The sequence below is a fragment of the Colletotrichum lupini genome, chromosome 1 (assembly GCF_023278565.1).
Source record: "Colletotrichum lupini chromosome 1, complete sequence".
Taxonomy (NCBI): domain Eukaryota; kingdom Fungi; phylum Ascomycota; class Sordariomycetes; order Glomerellales; family Glomerellaceae; genus Colletotrichum; species Colletotrichum lupini.
In genome coordinates, this window is record NC_064672.1 from 4213578 (window position 1) to 4229488 (window position 15911).

General features: G+C 53.0%; 6 protein-coding genes across 6 annotated transcripts; 4 read left to right on the top strand and 2 right to left on the bottom strand.

Annotated features, from left to right (window-relative positions):
• Positions 1–534: 534 nt before the first annotated feature.
• On the bottom strand, positions 535–1138 carry CLUP02_01243 (uncharacterized protein; the record flags this gene model as incomplete). The annotated part of the gene is made up of 2 exons (XM_049280285.1): positions 535–804; positions 872–1138. Coding segments are annotated over 2 exons (537 nt in total), but the record flags the coding sequence as incomplete, so codon positions are not given.
• Positions 1139–1891: 753 nt separating this feature from the next.
• On the top strand, positions 1892–2140 carry CLUP02_01244 (uncharacterized protein; the record flags this gene model as incomplete). Its single annotated transcript, XM_049280286.1, has 1 exon — positions 1892–2140. The coding sequence occupies one exon, from the start codon at positions 1892–1894 to the stop codon at positions 2138–2140; it is 249 nt and encodes an 82-aa protein (XP_049136243.1).
• A 245-nt stretch (positions 2141–2385) lies between these two features.
• CLUP02_01245 (uncharacterized protein) lies at positions 2386–3828 on the top strand (the record flags this gene model as incomplete). Its single annotated transcript, XM_049280287.1, has 1 exon — positions 2386–3828. One exon carries the CDS (start codon positions 2386–2388, stop codon positions 3826–3828), a length of 1443 nt encoding a protein of 480 aa, XP_049136244.1.
• Positions 3829–5331: 1503 nt separating this feature from the next.
• Positions 5332–6185, top strand: CLUP02_01246 (isochorismatase; the record flags this gene model as incomplete). Its single annotated transcript, XM_049280288.1, has 3 exons — positions 5332–5392; positions 5466–5648; positions 5707–6185. The coding sequence occupies 3 exons, from the start codon at positions 5332–5334 to the stop codon at positions 6183–6185; spliced, it is 723 nt and encodes a 240-aa protein (XP_049136245.1).
• A 3401-nt stretch (positions 6186–9586) lies between these two features.
• On the top strand, positions 9587–10168 carry CLUP02_01247 (uncharacterized protein; the record flags this gene model as incomplete). The annotated part of the gene is made up of 1 exon (XM_049280289.1): positions 9587–10168. One exon carries the CDS (start codon positions 9587–9589, stop codon positions 10166–10168), a length of 582 nt encoding a protein of 193 aa, XP_049136246.1.
• Positions 10169–13372: 3204 nt separating this feature from the next.
• Positions 13373–15454, bottom strand: CLUP02_01248 (uncharacterized protein; the record flags this gene model as incomplete). Its single annotated transcript, XM_049280290.1, has 9 exons — positions 13373–13573; positions 13643–13800; positions 13871–14154; positions 14299–14607; positions 14681–14742; positions 14875–14912; positions 15035–15225; positions 15315–15377; positions 15432–15454. The coding sequence occupies 9 exons, from the start codon at positions 15452–15454 to the stop codon at positions 13373–13375; spliced, it is 1329 nt and encodes a 442-aa protein (XP_049136247.1).
• Between the last annotated feature and the right edge of the window lie 457 nt (positions 15455–15911).

A 15911-nucleotide genomic window follows, 5' to 3' on the forward strand; every position in this document is an offset into this window, starting at 1 on the left:
CCGAGGGAGGCTGGCAATACTGAAAACTGGAAGAGTGTGGAAAGATAGATAACAATGGAGGCTAGAAGAGACAAGAAGAGCAAAGACAACTGACAATTCTGATGGTGAGAAAGATAAATAAATGAAGGACCTCACCAAAAGTGACTTCAAGGTTGTTTTGCTGATCCTATACTTTTCTTACTGACATATTGAGGCCTAACGAGATCAGGTCAGACTCAATGGTGATGGGCAGTGGCTTTTGGGTGTTGCAGACTTACTCATCTGAGTATCAGGCCAGACATGAAGCGTGATCTCACATATGGACAGATGTTACTCGAGTGGCGTATGGACTTGAACATTCCCAGAAGTCACGACGAGAAGGGTAAAAGTACTCCTGTAAACTCGAGATCGTATCGACTTCCTGGCTGGGCTATCCCCAGACTATCCTGGCACCGTAGACATATCGTATAGGCCACGCCTAGAATCCACCTCTCCAAAGATCTCCGTTCCTGAACATCCACTCATTCTCGGCAATCTGGTAATTGAGAAGTCTTCTTAGATGTCGAACACTTCTTCCTTGGTCTTGATGACAGCCTTGTCATCACCGGCCTCGTCCTCGACCTCCTCATCCTCGACCTCCTTATCCTTGACGATCTTCTTGCCCTTGGCGCCCTTGGCGCCCTTGGAGCCAACTCGTCCAGTGGGCTTCTTGACCTTGGAGGCAGAATTCGGGGTGCTGGCAGAAGCCTGCGCGGTCTTCTTCTTGGGGGTGGCAGTGGCCTGGTCTGCCGGGGTGAACTTGCGCTTGATCTGGCCCCACCTAGTCTGAACGTCAAAGTATTAGCACATGTTGACTGCGTAAGTATTTTTGTCAAGGGGAACGCGAACGTACGCGAGCGACACCTCCGCTCTTGAAGCCAGCGGCAACAGCGAAGCTGTCCCAGTCAATCACGGGCTTCTCGGTCATGTGCATAAAAACATGACACATGAAGTTGACATCGGATGCGGACATCTCAGGAAGGTTCTGGTCAGCCATGATGTTCTTCTGAAAGATTTTTGTCAGTTTGATAAGTTCACTCTGGAAGTAATGATCGGATAGAGCATACTGTAATAAGTTCTTAGTGTAGTGAAGGCTTTTGCTGTGCGGCGGAGATATCTTGGCTAAATCTCATCAGTATTTTGAATTTAGAAGCATTTTTGGTTGAAGGAAGACTTACTTTTATCTTGGTGACTTGGTGATTGTTGCAGAAGCAGGTATTTTGTGGTTATGGGCGCGTGGTTGTGGGGGATGAAGAAGTTTTGAAGCTCACTTGAGTGTGGATAATATGAAGTCGGGAGAGCCAGTGAAACGGAAAGGAAGGAGGAAAAAGAATTTCGTGCTGCAGTTTAAAAACGGAAGGATCTAGGCAGATGGAAGGAAGTATGGGCTAATCAGGCAGTGACGCGGTCGACGGTGGTTCCGGTCTTTCATACTTACCTAGCAATGAGAACCAATATGTGCATTTGTCCTCGATTTTGATAGAGATCCTGAATACATGATAAGCAAATCATCACAGTTCTCAAGTGAAGGCAATTGTGTATATCGCTTGGTTATCAGGGGCCATTCAACATTGCGGACTCGACATCTGGACTTTTGACTTTGTTCCCATACCCACGCGTGGACGACATCTCTGAAAATCGTTTCTTCCCGAAAGACTAGTATTGGTATTATACTAGGGCTATGTGATGTGATGGCATTCGATTTCAGCACCTATCGGTTGCCATAGCCCTCCTGGGCAAAGCCATGGCAACCACGAAGATCGTGACATTGATTGAGTACAGATAAACCCAAGAGATTCTCACTCTTTCCAAATACTCAGGTGGTTAGATTTGTACATTTGATCAGGATTTGGCGCACAATAGTCCTGGAGTTATGTTCGCAAGCTGTCACACTCTTGTTGGTATAAGAATTACCTCGTGCATTTCGACCGGCAGATACGGGCAGCCACCTTCCTGCCTAAGGATTGAACACATGATATGGAAAAAAGAAACCCATGCTCGAAGCAAATTTCATGGTGAATGGGGTTTGCAAGCATGTAGATGTTGGCTATGGCTCCGATGGGGTTCTACACACCCGGCCAACAAAACAGAGTCCTTGGCGAGCCGTTGGTTCACGACTTAACCCACCGAATCGGGAATACTGCTCGTTGAATCCTCCAATCATCGATGAACAGATCGAAGAATGTTTTGAGGGGCCTGGGGAAGGTGCCACGGTGAAGGAGTCTTTTCCGACACGGTCGCAGTTCAATCTGATGCGGCACAAGACGATCCCGGCCACTAGGTTCAATGTCTTTTGCCATTTTGCGATATTCGAGTCCGAAGACCTGCAACTCCCTCCAAATCATCTCGATGCAGAACCACTAAATCATGCCAAAAGAAGAAGTCTACGATCTTCATCCTCACGGTTGGGAGAACGACCCAGAAGTAGAGAGATTCAGAGTCTCTACCCTAGATTATTTGACGTGCCAAACATATAACCACTATGCCGTATTCTTCCGCCTAGACGATGCCGCCAAACCAAGAGTGATCGAAGTTCTGAAAGCAGGCCTTGAGAGAACGCTTGCTCAGGTCCGCCAGTTGAACGGAAGAATCGAGAAAGACCCTTGGGGCGACTACTCCTTCACCAAAAGAAAGGACTCGACCGTCCGCTTCGTCGTTCAATGGCTTGATACCCCAGAGGATGCCGACAAGTATCCGTCCTTCGATGACATCGAGAAAGCCAACTTCAGCGCCGTATCCCTCAGCGATCTCAGGCTCTGGGCCGTGTCACCCATGACTTACGGCGAGAGGCCCGAGGCGACTCCGGAACATAGTCCCGTCACGGCGGGCTTCAAGGCAAACTTCGTCCGCGGCGGACTCGTCTTCAGCACGCATCACCATCATTACTCCCAAGACGTCATGGCCTGGGCCGGCTTCATCCACCAGCTGGCCGAGAATTGTTCTGCGTTTAGCAATGGCACTCCCTACCCTTCGTGGGACCCGGCCTGTAATGATGTCTCCCGCTTTCTCAAGCCCGAGCCTCCAGAGGAAGAGAAGGTTGATGGACCACCGCCGCCTGACAGACACCCAAACCACAAAGTCGGAATCTGCCTTCTCTTCCATCTGCCAAAGAGTAAAGCCGCTCAGCTGAAAGACCTTGCAAAGCCCGAGAACGGTACGTGGATCTCGACCTACGACGCCTTTTCTGCCTTCATGTGGCGGCACATGACTCGTCTCAGAGCCCCGGTGTTCAAGACTCCGCCAGACTCAAAGCTCTTCTGGTGCGAGACCATCGACATGCGTCGACGTCTGCACAGCGCAAAGGTTCCCGCTCGCACTCAGCAAAACGTCATGTACGTGGCCATGTCTACGACGGCACCCGTGGAACAACCCACGGTATCGGAGCTCATCTCAGACTGGCCCTTCTGGCGGTTAGCTCGGTATGTGCGACAGCTGACGGACAGCGTGACGCAAGAAAGTCTCGACGAAACGCTCAAGATGGTGGCGACGATCCGCGTGAAGTCGAGTCTCAACTCAAGAATCGATTCGCATCCGCCCATGTCGACCATTGTGGTAGACCACCGTGACGCCAATATTCCTTCGGCAGACTTTGGCTTCGGGAAGCCTGCGACTTATCGGTACTTAATGGGTCGAATCTCTGAGGGAGGCGTGCTTGTCTACCCGCCTCGGGATCCGAGGCCTGAGTCAGATGAGGGACCGGAGATTGCCATCATGTACGAGAAGGAACTGGCTCAGGCGCTCATCGAGGACTCTGAGTGGAACAAGTTCTTCGAATACAGGGGCGTTGATGCCGAGCATACCGAGGTGTAGATATGGCAGATACCTGAGAAATGCGATGTTTAGCTTCTTTTTTCTTTATCCTCTGTGTGGATTGTCTGAGCCATCCTCACTTTTTCAAGCTGTTTGATTCGGCATTCTCGATGACGAAAATCAAGTTGTGTAACACCAAACCCTTTCCCCAGTCAATGCTCCCTGTTGCCATATTTCACGACCCCTAAGTATCCTTTGAGCCTGTTTGACACCTAAGTGACGTCTGAACTATGTCGCGTAGCCCAGTATCTTAGTACCTGGTATGTCCAAATCGAGGTAAGTACAGCTTATTCTGATATTGAGAAGATCTGAAGGAAACTTACATCTCACCGGAGAAGTGCCAAGGAACCCCAGTGATGCTTTCTTACACCAGACACGGCTCCCACGTGAACAGATGGGTGCTGACACACTCGCAATCTCAGCTTAGGAATCGGCGCCTCCACTCTGACATGGCGGCATCGGTTCCCGATGGTCTCCACAACGGAGCGGGACGCATCTCACCAAGCAAAGCCACCGCCTTATCAAATACCGACATGGTACTTAGCTAAGCCGCCAACGTCTGCCCCGTCTTCCCATCGCCAAGTAGGCAGGACGTCATATTCTGAAGCTCTGCGTTGGCGGGGCTGGGGAAATGAGATTCTGCAGCTTGTCTATCTTACTCAATGCTTTGCTGACCCTGCCTGGTCTGCGTTAGGTAAGGTAGATCCTTCTCTGTAACATCGAATTTGTCGAGCTTAGTCAAGCCCACGCATCAACTTCCCCCCAGCAATGAGATCTCGGAAGAAAGACCAATTCCATGATGGAGACCGGATTTACAGAGAAGAACGGCACTGGTAACCTTTCTCCACAATCTCAATATGCGGGTGTGGGTCGCACCGAGCGGAGTTCCACCTCGAAGCAACCCAGGACCGCTCGGTAAGCGTGAACCACCCAATGACAACCATCGCAAACTACCGAAAAGGCTTGCTGGGTTCGCTGTGGCATTGGATGAACCAGGGGAGCTTACTAACGTCCAACGTCTTGGTTACAGAATGCTTGCCAAAAGCCATGTGCCTTTTCCCCATCGTCGACTTCAGCATGTTTCCTAATGGGGAAATTCCTATCAAGGAGGGACGGGCAAGGCTTTGACAATGCCCTGCATCTTGCATGTCGACTATTCGGAATTGTTCCTTATGCTTCTAGGATTCGGATCTATTGGAAACCCCACCTGTCGATAACGTGCTTGGCTTGGTCATTGACAACCACGCGTTCGTCCACGATGCTGGCTGAACGGAGTCTACTCCGAAATGAGGGACTTTGGCCACTGATGTTACTGTCACTAGAGGGCGTTTTTGCTTCCGCTGTATATCGTTAGAATTCTGTATAAGAAGAGACAATGGCCTTGCCTCAATCATCGCTTTTTCTTCCATCCTCATCCAGCAGACAAATCAAGAACAGTCTCCTTCATCTCAAAGACTCGAACAACTCTCCAAAGGTCCATACCTCAAGACATCCTCTCTCAAGATGAAGTTCTCCATGACTGTCGCCGTCTCGGCGCTCTTCTCCGCCGTTGCCAACGCTGATGGTAAGCTTCCCACCCAATGGCTTCATCTCGAGTTTCCTAGGATACAGCACAGCTCTACTAACACGAGCCAAAGCCGTCCCCTGGGAGAGGCTCAACAAGAACGACTCGATGCTGCTCGTCGTCGACATGCAGGAGGGTCTCTTCAACCTCGCCCGCGACTTCGATCCCACTCTCTACCGCAACTCGATGCTCGCTCACTCCTCCCTGGCCAAGGTCTTTGACCTCCCCGTCGTGCTGACCACCTCCGCCGAGACCGGTACAAGTCTCTCAACCCCTCTTATTGCTTTCAGATCTCTGACAAACAAAATCAACAGGTCCCAACGGCCCCCTCCCCCAGGAGATCCTCGACATGCACCCCACCGCGCCCCTGATCAAGCGCAACGGCGAGGTCGACGCCTGGGACAACGCCGACTTCCGCGACGCCGTCCGCGCCGCCAACAAGTCGCAAATCATCCTCGCGGGCATCACCACGGACGTCTGCACCACCTTCCTGGCCTTGTCGCTCCGCGCCGAGGGCTACTCCGTCTGGGCCAACGTCGAGGCCTCGGGCACCACCACCGAGCTCATCCGCGACGTCTCCAACGACCGCATGGCCGCCGCCGGCGTCCAGGTCGTCTCCCTCTTCTCCATCTCCCTCGACCTCATGCGCGACTGGCGCAACACCCCCGGCGCCCTCGAGCTCTTCTCCTGGCTCGACACCTACTACCCCGCCTACGGTTACATTGCCCGCGGCCACCGCGCTGCCGTCAACAACGGTTCCGTCTCGGCGGCACAGGAGACTCTGCCTTTGTAGGACAGAAGCGGAGTAGAAAGTTGGGTGTTCTCTGGGTTGAGAATGGGAGGATGGTATGATTCCCGAAAATCATGACTATAGAAAATCCTGGGTGGTCCCAGGACGCTCGACATGGTTCCATGTACTTCATCTTCTTGTCTCTCATTGATGAGCCTCCGCGGCTATTATAGAGATTGGCATCTTCCTGGTGTCTTTGTTTCGCGACATTTCAGAATGGACTCAAAATGGACATAATAGAGAACTTTTGACTGATCTTGTCTCCTACATGGTAGGAAAAAGAGAGAAAAAGCCGCCCGCTCTTGTTCTTGAAGCCGATCGTGGAATAGCAAGACATACGGAAACCGCCCATCGCATACCATAACTTGTGGTGAACTGACTCAGTCTTACACCAACGGACCGTTTGCAGATCAACCAAAGTAGCCCAGTCCCCCGACTTCCCATATCCCGATTAGGCAAGTCGCGGGCCACCCGGCGCCGAACACACGGGCCAACACGGGGCCGACCAAGTGGATACCCACGCCGGGGCCAGATGCAGAACGCAACGTCTTCTTCCGGGGTGTGATGAGTGGGAACCTCGACGCGGCCCGATGAAGCGGTCTACAGGGAGGGCTGTATAAGTGATCAGCGGTGAGCTGCGTGCGGTTCATGTAAGTTTGACAACCGCCGCGGATGCCGGCGGGGAGTTCCCACGCGAGAGTGCTAGGGTTAGAGACCGTATGCGGATGAAGCAGCACCGTTAGGTTTCTCAGTATGTGGGTTGTTGCTTTTGACGGATACGGAGGGGAATCGATGGGAAGATCTCGATCGTTGGCATGTATGCCTCATAAGGGCTGTTCACAGGAGTCTCTGGATTCCGGCTTCACTTTCAGCTCAGGGGTAAATGGCGTTTGCGGATATTGTGCCTGACCGCCATACATGCCTCAGAGCGCCCTACGCATCAAACTTACGGCACGCTCAGGTACAGCCTCCTGATAGGACCTTAAAGTAACACGAAGACTGCCAGTAGTTCCAACTTCTGAGAAACATCAGACGCCGAAGGCCAACCCTCGTCAAGACGAGGTTTTTCTTTCTAAGCGGTGGACAGAGAAAAGGCGGTGGCCCCTCCCGCAGCATGCCAACGTTCGTCCCAAAAGCAAACGACTTTGAGTGTGGTCGATGCGTAACGCCCTCAACGGCGCCCCATACCTATCCCCATACTTCGTAGACAACACGTCACTCATCGTAGCACAAAGAGCGGATAGCAGTAAGAGAAGCAAAGACCAGAGAAGCCTGACGAGGGGTTCCGTTCCCCTGACGATCTGGCGTACTCGATCGGAGACAACACAGTGGTGCGTCTGCCAGTTGGCGGCCGTGACAGGGGTCTGTTGTCGCAAACAGGACCCCAAGGGCCCAAATTGTCTAGACTGTGAGATCGTTTGGAATGGACCTGTCTTGTTATCGCCTTGCTTTTGCTGTCTAAGGTAAGTCAGGTTTGTCTTGGGTGATTATTCTGCCCCCTGGCGGATGTGGGCAATGAGACAGCTGGTGGGGAGCCCGAGAGACAGTTCATTCTCCGATGCCAAGGATCCTCAGACGTATACGCAGGATGAGACGCATCGGTCATTTTTTTGGACATTTGTATCCGTAGTATTGTCATTCGTTCTCAAAATCATTTTGTGATTATATCGAGAGCGGTGAACACGGGTGCCGTATGCAGCTGAGTTGAAGAGGCAAGCATCGATGGATGGATAGAGGGGTGGCAGAACCCAAACCTGAACTCGACAGGGGTGTTTAGTTTCCCTCTAAAGGGATGCGGTTTCAGCTTGCGATGCTTCTGGGCGTTTGCTTCTGCTTCTTGCTTGATTCTCTTTGCCCTTTTTTCTTTTTCTTTTTCTTCCCTTCGGGATGCAAGCTGCACGATCGCGGGCGAATCGGGGAGGCACCCAAACCACCCCCCGCCCCTCAACCTTCAGCTTGGGTTGGCACTGGACGTCTGTCACGACGGTACGGGTTACACCACACCACACACGGCAGAGACACACCGCATACCTTATTTCGGATTCCGCATGCCTGCGTAGCCGGTAGCGCACGTAAGGCGAAGTACATGTATCTGGATATCCCTCCTGCAACCCTAACGCGGAGGAACGGGATGGGAAGGGGGGGGGGGCAGCTGTGGGTTGTGGTGTGTGCATTACGGCGCTCACGGCGGCCCGCTATCGGATTTGATGCAGCGGGACATGGGAAAGCGGGCAGCAGACCGGGGGTGGTAGGTAGAGAAGAGAGGTGAAGCCCTGAGAGGGTGCCGGCGCATGCAGCGATAATCAAGAAATCTGCGTCTGGCTTGCATGAGTGCGCATGAGGAAGGGAAATCGCGGTGTGCAAGATGCAGAGTAGGTCTGCGACCGACGGAAACCTTTTTCTTTTCGCATCCACCGCATCACCGATGATTTCCCATGGGTGAGTCACAGACTGATGAAGGGGAGAGAGATGTGATTGCGACGCGCACGCAACAAACGGGATGAGACGAGTAGGCAGACAGTTTGATATCCAAACGGTGATGGTGAACTGGATTGGCCATCACATTATCTATCCAATACAGAACTCGGCGAGCATCTCGAAACTTGGGCGATGCGCCGGACGGTGATTGGAGCGCGGCCCCTCGCACGCGCCCGACCAGTCAGGTCCCGAGCGCCGGCCATGGGACGCGGTCACCCAGACGCTTTTCTTGTGTTGCACACCAGTATTTGAACCTTGCGAGTGCTATTGGCATCCGTCAACTGTGATGAAGTGTGATGTGATGGGGACGCGCCCGACTGATTTCACGTCGCGTTCCAGAAATGAGCATTGTCAACTTGGATTGTCATCTGCACTTTGACCGTGGGGGAGGGGTTATTCGTGGTAATAGGTGATGGTGGGATGAGTATCGCGAATCGCGGCGAAGTCATTTTGGATGATTCTCTCATTGCGATGCTCTGTGACTGTCTTGATGGGTGGATGCGATTTTCGGAGCAAAGGCCGTCGAGAATAAGGCGGTATCTCGACATGACGCCGAGGGGTGTGCTGTGTGCGATGCCCACGTTGCTTAGATTGGGCTCCAAAGTGATTGGTATCTTCACCTCATTCTACCTTAACTATGAGCTGACCAAATGGTTGTCGTGTAAGGCGGTTGTGAGGGGGAGGGGTAAGATAGAGGTGCTCGTCACTCCGGAGCCCGGCTCCGGAGGGGTGGACAACCTACGCAGTAAGGCCTGGAACACACGATATGCTCAGGATCGCCCATCTCCCGACAGCGGACCAAAGCGTCTAGATTACGGTATTACCGCTACAGACACCGCTCAGTGCCCAGTGACCGCTGCCACCTGAAGCACGCAACTGCGTGGCAGCGTGGTAGGCGAGGCAGAAGCAGGCTGGACACCTGCGAGATGCTGCCCGCTGCTGCTCGGCGGCCATGGCCGGCACCCAGACCCAGGCCCGTGGGGTTTCGTCCCGGGGGTGTATGCTTTTGTTTTTCTGTACCTCTTGATTTTTCTGTAAATTCTGTAATCTCGCAAGCGTTGGGATCGACGAGACGCTGCGGTCGCGCAGAGATTCCCCGAGTTGCCCCGGGTGGGTTCCAGGACTCTCGAGTCTCCCAAGACCGCTCCAGGCCCTGTTCACTTTGTCAGTTGTCATATTTCTTGCAGATACTGCAGGTCTTCTTTTCTTTCTTGTCTCTCTTGTTCCAATTTGGATGCTATTCCTGCCCGATCAATCTCCCCCTTTGCGTTGCCCTGCAGCACACGCCACACCCCTCAAGACCCAAAGAGAGGTCCCAAGGCATGCAGTATTTCGACCCTGATGGGTGTTTGGCATATGGCGGTGACGATGATGTAACTTGTAGGTGGAAGAAAGGGCCTGGGCTTTGGGAGGGGCGGGGGGCCCGCAAGCCGCAGCCGCCGTTGGGAGAAGAAATCATGAATAGCATGAAAAAAACAGGCGTATGCAGCCACAAGAGCAAGCTCTGACGAACGACTCTTCCGACCAAGATTTTTCTTGCAAGAATTGCCAATATTGGGTTGTTCGATACGAGGGGGCTTTACCGCCTCCGGGCTTCGGTGGCAGAATACATACATACCTACGTATGGCAGGTTGGCGGTAAGGTAAGGTATGAGAGGAGGGGTGGTGGTCAACAAACGCATCACATCACCCAACAACAACACACAACACACAACCACCAAAAACACCGAAAACGCCAAACCCCCACGCTCATTCTCCCCACCGCCGTATCGTCGGTGAAGGAAACAGTCAGTGACAACGAAACCCCCACCAACACAGCCAGCACTCTCGCTCAAAGACGTCGCGAACGAATAGTGCGCCCACGCGCGGGGCTTGGTATGTATCCGTATCTTATCGTAGTCAGTGGTCCAACGGGACCCCCCTCGCCCGGACGGACCTCTGCTTAGGGCGCCGGGGCTTACGGGGGGATTCGCATCGCGAAAGAACAGACGTTTGCTGTTCAATCCTCTGCGCCTCTTTACACTACCACCCCCAAACACACCCAGATATCAAAAATAAACGTAAGGGCGTTTGTTGCGCTTGCGGACGGAAAGGCACGGGATCCCCGAGCGCAAAAATCCGTGTAGAGGATCTTCAGAGCTCAGCCCAGCTCACCCCCTCTCTACCTTTCCCCTCCGCTATCAGGAGGGGGAAAGACGGAAGAGGCGTCGCTGGCTTTTCTTCGTTTGTTTGAAGTGTAGGCGTGGTGGTGCCACCGCCATCCGTCCATTCTAAGGTGTTCCAGCGACAAAGGTTCGAAAATAGCAATGCCAACAGCATGACAGCATACGAGAAGCTTCATCCGTGATGGGAGTGTCACCGTACACTTACAGATACGAAGCTGCGCGGTGAGATAAGCCCGGTCCGTATCGGTGCCGGACGCCGGTGGTACCTAAAACCCCACGCGCACCACTCACCGTAAAATGTCTTGCTCGGGCATGGATATCTCGTATCTTATCTCGGAAAGGCCCGAGAGCTGCCAGAGCTGCGATAAGAGGTGCGGTAACGGCGGATAAAGTGATCTCGACGTTTTGGTACCGGTCGATCCGTTTAGACCGAACCGAACCTGCCGTTTCGGGCAAATTTACTACGACCCCTCGACCCCTCAACGGCCACGTTTTGTCCAGGAAGTTTGACAACACGGTTTACCGGGGGGCCATCCGTCAATCGTGCATGCGCTTCCTGCTGGTGCTTGCGCAGGCGGAGAAAGAAAACGGCGGATACGGATACTCTCTTTTTTTGAGTTTCCCGCCTTGAGGTCTTGGCAACTGAAGAATGCGGATGAACCGTTCCGTCCAATGCTCAAGCTCTACAAGTATGGGGAGGGGGGTTTTACGGATACGGGTCTGGAGACTCGTAGACAGACGCCGCGGTCCAGTTCTTTTCTTCCTCTCGCTTGTGCTTGTGCTTGTAGCAGATCACTGGGCTCCTCCCAAACGCCAAACGGAACCCGTCCCGAAACCATTGATCGGACGGCAGAGGGGTCTCCGAGAGCGAAACGAAGGAGCCCAAACGATGGATGTGCAACTTTTGGTTGGATCGAGGAAACACAAAATGTTTGCTCCGTCGGCTTGTCTTGCACCTTTCGTCTCTGATTGTTCTTTGTTCCCACTCATTGCTGGGCTGAGATATAGGTCACCCCCGAGGAACAGGTATCTGTTGGCCTGTAAGGTAGGCAGAGAAAGGAAAACAACACAGCCGAACCCGGTTCGTCTTTGAGCTGTATCCAGAGGCGGGGTTGATGTCACACGGGAAGTTGCAGACGGCGTCAGAGTTGGTCGCCGGGTTTACGTTCAGCCAACCAGCCAAACCAACAGGAACAGCGACGTTTGATACCGATTGGGGAATCCTGCCCGGTGTGTGTCGGTGTAACGGAACTACACAACTTGTGTGTGGCTTGAACGCCTCGGGTTTCAGACCCGGGCAACCAACAACCACCAACCAATTCGCCGTCCCGGTTTTCCCCAGGTTTGGTCATCCTTTGAGATCCAAGCCAAGTTTTTTTGCGCGCTCTCTGAATAGCGTACACTAGTCAGTCTCCCGAAAAAGAACGTCAGTTCCCTTGGGGCCAGTGCTTCAGGATGACGGCGGAACGACGATAGAAGCGTGGTTTAAAGCGAGAAGCAAAAAAAGTTCTGTGCGGGTGGCCAATTCGCGTGGCATGCCTTGTGGGATCACACGCCCCCACATGCTAGAATCTTGATTCCAGTGTGTAATACGGATACTGAGTCTCTATATTGCCAGAAATTGTCAACTTTGAAGATACCCACGTTTGCCGGCCGGGAAAAGAGACAAAATTGAGGGTCGTTTGATATCTCGACAAAAGAAGGAGGGGGCGTGTTGAAAATTTTGAACAGAAATTTCATCGTTGTATGAAGGGCCCTGGATGATGGAACGGGAAAAGGGACGCTCAAAGTTGTTCATCATGTCAAAAGACTGAAGTCATAGTTGACGTCGAAGCTGCAGTTCGGGGAATAACTGATTCAGGTGTTCGCGTTGCGTCCCTGAAATTCACAAGCTTTTGGTGACGATTGCGCTTGAGAATGCCCTTTCGGACGACTTGCCCACGTCTTCCAAGGTTCTTCTGGAAAACGACGGTAAGAAAGAGGTTGTGGTTGGGTTGCGCCACACGCGATTCATGAGCCACCCGAACTCGAGAGACCCCGGAGAAAAGGCCGCGATGTGAAAAGACTGAGAGACTGAGAGGTGTGTGCGTCGGAGATTCTCCGACTACCACTTTGACTTTGACCTACGAGAAAGTAGGTGTCTCCACGACTCGAGTTTACCGAAACGACACCGAGACGAGGATTACGCGGTACCGCGGTCTCGACGCGCAAAGCGCTTTGAGTGCCAAACCAGACGGCTGGGCTGGTGTGGAGTGGAGCAATCCCGGCATCTTCGACCACTTGGATGAATTTCTCCAAGGCGGAGAAACTCTGACGGCACTTTAGAAGCCACATGGAAGAATTTTCCCTGCAAAGGAATTTTCTTTTCGGACCGGGGGTGTAGCACCTTGCGGAGAGAGGCTCCGAGAGAGCTTTCCCCTCTGAACCGTTCAATTGTCACCAATCGAGCTTGCCGTAATGCCGAAGAAGAGCCTCGGAAAAGCGGAGCATCTAGTCAAAGAAGGGCCTTCTTTTGCTTTAGCTATTGGGGTGTCTTCTTTGAAGCATCTAAAGCTTCGAGAAGGTCGGGTGTTGAAGCTTGGTGACGGGGAATGATTCGGCGGGAAAAGAAGCACCGAGACCAAAAGAGAGGCGCCGAACGCAGCGGGTGAATGGATACCGCTTGTCAGAATTTTTTTTCGCATATGGGGGTTGAGATGGGATCTTGAGAAAAGTTGAGAGGCAGGGAGAGTAGACAGGGTCTTTTTGCTAGACACTGTTGATGTCTGTCAAAAGGACCGTTGGGTAAAAGTTACCTACAAGCCGGCCTAGTCCTACCAATTCTCCTTCCGCATTCTTCGAAAATTCCAACGAGACTTCATCCATTTGGTTAATGAGACTCCCTCTTCTCTCTACACTAGCAAGCAGACCTGGCAGAAAAAGCTTCCAGAGCTTCCTAAAGTGCTCCATATCTCTTCTTTTCCCAAATTCCTCCTCTTCCTAAAGTCAAGCTGAAAGTAATCCCGCCGCTGATAACCCGTGAGGCCCTCTTTTTCCCATGTGGACTTTTCATCTGGCAGAATTTTGCACCGAAGAGGAGCTCCAGTCTCCATGATTGCTGACTCCACCGCCCATGAGGAGTCCATGACAAAACAGGCAAGTGCGCAAAGACCGGAAAGGGTCTAGAGCCCTCTCCAGACCCCGGGAGCGATCGTCCCGTCGTCGGTGTCGGTGGGGAACTGAGGGAAGAGAAGTGGGAGAGATTTGACACGTTGGGATTCGCCGGGGCATCCCGTTTGGCTCCCGAAATTTGCCAATCACCTTTTTCCGTTACGACTCCAAGAGCTCCGCTTCAGACTCTCCAAGGCCCCAATCTAAGGGCAAGGGGGGGGGGGAGTGGTGTTTGGATAAATGGTGAAGCCCCCCGTCAAACCGCAAGAACGAGGTCCAGGCGCCGGGAACCCATCCCGGTGCAGGGACCCTTCCATCAGGACTCCACCGTTCCCAGGTTTTGGCTGATTGCCAATGCCATGCTCTCTGGTACTCTGCCACTCTGCCACGCCTTTCCACTGGAGTTGGCTTGGGTCCAGGAACCCAAGGAGCGGGGACTGGGAGAGGAGGAGCCGAGAAAAGACAAGGGGAGCAAACCCATCCCGTCCAGGCTATGGCTCTCCTCTTTAGCCCGTTGGATGAGGGATCGTTGCAGAGTCTTCTCGCTGGAACCCGAGCCGACGGTTAAAGGGAGGCGTCTACGGATGTTGTCCGCGCCGCCGTTCAATACTGTCCTTTTTCTCTTTGCTGCTCTGGGATGATCGGAATTGGGAGACGAGAGAGAGCCGCGCCGCCACCTCGACGTTGCGGGACCGCGGTGTGCACAATTCCGCAATCGCGGCAAGGGATTTTCTAAGGGTCCTGTTCCTCGCGGCCGTAAAGACGGACTATGTTGATCTAGAGTTCTAAACGGAATGCATCGGGCCCCGGTTTATTACTGCGAAAGGTAAGCAGCTTTGCCTATCTGGATGTCGATTATCCCAACCAATCGTAGCGTCTCCATTCAAATAAGTTGGGACAAGAGTTACCCCGCGACTAACGGAGCTGGTCCGCTGGTCTTATCTGCATTGCAGCGAGCGTAATCGCACGCAATGCGGGGAGGGTCCTGTCCTGTCCTTCTCTCCCGACCTCACCCGCATTATAAGCAGCCCTATCACTTAAGTCGGGAGTAGCTTTCACGATAACCGGTAATAAAGCCTAGCATGGCTTGGATTGAGCTCTTCAACGAGAATCCGCGGATTGCGGAGCCGCAAGCGCAAGGAGGGTAATCATGTCCGGTTTCGCAGAGGGACGCAAGCCATTTCGGAGCCTTTCTTGGAATGACCGGCTCCCTTCCAGATGGTCGGCGTCCTCGCCTCCGCGGGTTATCACTGAGGGGGTGTCGAGACATCAGTCTTGGGGTCGGTCTCGATGAGATCAGATCAGATCATGAAGAATTCAAATCGTCGATTATTCTGACTCTGTCCCGTTGACGACATCGTACGCAGGTTGTCTTTCGATGAGAAGATCCCAAAAGGTGTGGCTGAAACCGTTAAGAAAAACGCAGTAAAGATCTCTCAAGATCTTCCCCCCTCACGCCATAATCTGCGTTTCCCCCATCTTGCCAATCTCGGGTGTCAAATCTCAAGATCAACCCCTCGTGATGCCGACAAAGCAAGTGACTCACTCAATAACCCCCTGAGGTCATGAACATGACAATTACGAACATCTATAGGGATCCGACCATCTTGCATCTTGTCTACACCCCTCCCCCTTCCCCATCCCCAAAACTCCTCCGCACTCCGGGGCCGAGTCCGAAAGATTCCGTCCCCCGGTGGTGAGGAAGTGGACCATCGTGCGTCTTACCCGACTCTCCGCATCTCACCCGTAGGGCCGCAGGAAGTTAGGATATACCGTCATCGAGCCAAGGCATCGCAATCTATGCAGCTTGAACTCAAACCCCAGACTTTGCTGCTGCTGCTCCCTCCTCCTTCCAAGTTTCCCCGGAGCCTCGGTATGCCGCGTCTACAGCGCGTCACAGTCGTTCCTTGGCTTCCCGAAAAAGAGCGAAAAGGAA